Raw genomic sequence first — 1,076 nt, 5'->3', positions numbered from 1 at the left:
TTACATGCATCAAAATAGAGGTGTTCAGCACCACATGTTTTGGACGAACACGTCCGGGGCCCAAAAGCAACTTTTAATTTACACTGTCTTCGAAAAGTTATTCTAGAAGACAGAAAATCAAATAATCACCAACATAAGAAATGCCGTCTAAAGGATGCTGACGAAGGACAGCATTACAGAGCAAGTCATCTTCCGTTCAAAAACGAAATACACAAGGATAATTTTCAATTTCGAACACAGCTTGGAACACAAGAGAATTCAATGCCGACGACGACGAGTCCAAAACAAATAAGACTGCAAAGAAGAAACACAAGCTTTGGCCAATTTTGGCACGATCAACCTCGATCACAAAAAGATATTGCGATCACAGAACGAAGGGAATGAGCGAAGCACTTTAATCATACATCATCGCGAAATCACGCGTCGCTATCGGTGACAGAGTTGAGTCAAATTCTTTTTGAATAGATTGAACTAAATCGAGGGAATTTTGTTTTCCTGAGAGCGATTTGACCTGACTAACTTAAAATATAGTTTTTCTTTTACGAATTTTTCGATGACTTGACTGTTTTAAGTCGCAGCTACGATGTCGCCACTTCGCTTCGCCATGGCGAAACGTTCGAACATGATCTCGAAGGCAGCTTTGTCAGTAAGTCGCTAGGAAAATACTGCTAACTCTGTGCTTATAACTCTAGTTCTTTTTTGCAAGAAAACTGCGATGGCCACAGATTTAAGGAATTCGAGGATTTCCTCTAAAAATGCATTCTCTTTTCTTGGCTGCTGTGGAGAATACAATATTCCTTGAGAATATTGGAAACTTCCGAATGCAACAATAAACAGACATGAAAGGAAAAAAATGCTTGGAATACAGTGGATTTCAAAGTACAAAACAGATACTTACATAGACTCAAGCGGCAAGATTTTAGTATCGTAACTTAGTACAAGTTTTTACATTTCCGAACGACAATGGTGAATACATTGGCATAAATCGCGTGGCATTCTATAGGGAGACAAACTAATAATGGCGACCACCACCAAACCACAACCGGAATTTCGCGATCAGCAACTCAAAATTCACT

The 1,076-nt window shown here is 39.2% G+C and overlaps 1 protein-coding gene across 1 annotated transcript in view; it reads left to right on the top strand.

Annotated features, from left to right (window-relative positions):
• The first annotated feature begins 583 nt into the window (after window positions 1-583).
• LOC137996189 (segment polarity protein dishevelled homolog DVL-3-like) overlaps window positions 584-1,076 on the top strand; it is a 13,225-nt gene continuing 12,732 nt past the window's right edge. The window contains exon 1 of the mRNA XM_068841612.1: window positions 584-646. Coding sequence (XP_068697713.1) covers window positions 584-646 — 63 coding nt within the window. The remainder of the gene's footprint in view (window positions 647-1,076) is intronic.

The sequence above is a fragment of the Montipora foliosa genome, chromosome 3 (assembly GCF_036669935.1).
Source record: "Montipora foliosa isolate CH-2021 chromosome 3, ASM3666993v2, whole genome shotgun sequence".
Taxonomy (NCBI): domain Eukaryota; kingdom Metazoa; phylum Cnidaria; class Anthozoa; order Scleractinia; family Acroporidae; genus Montipora; species Montipora foliosa.
The sequence above is the reverse complement of the archived record's forward strand: the minus strand, read 5'-3'. Positions and strand labels throughout refer to the sequence as shown.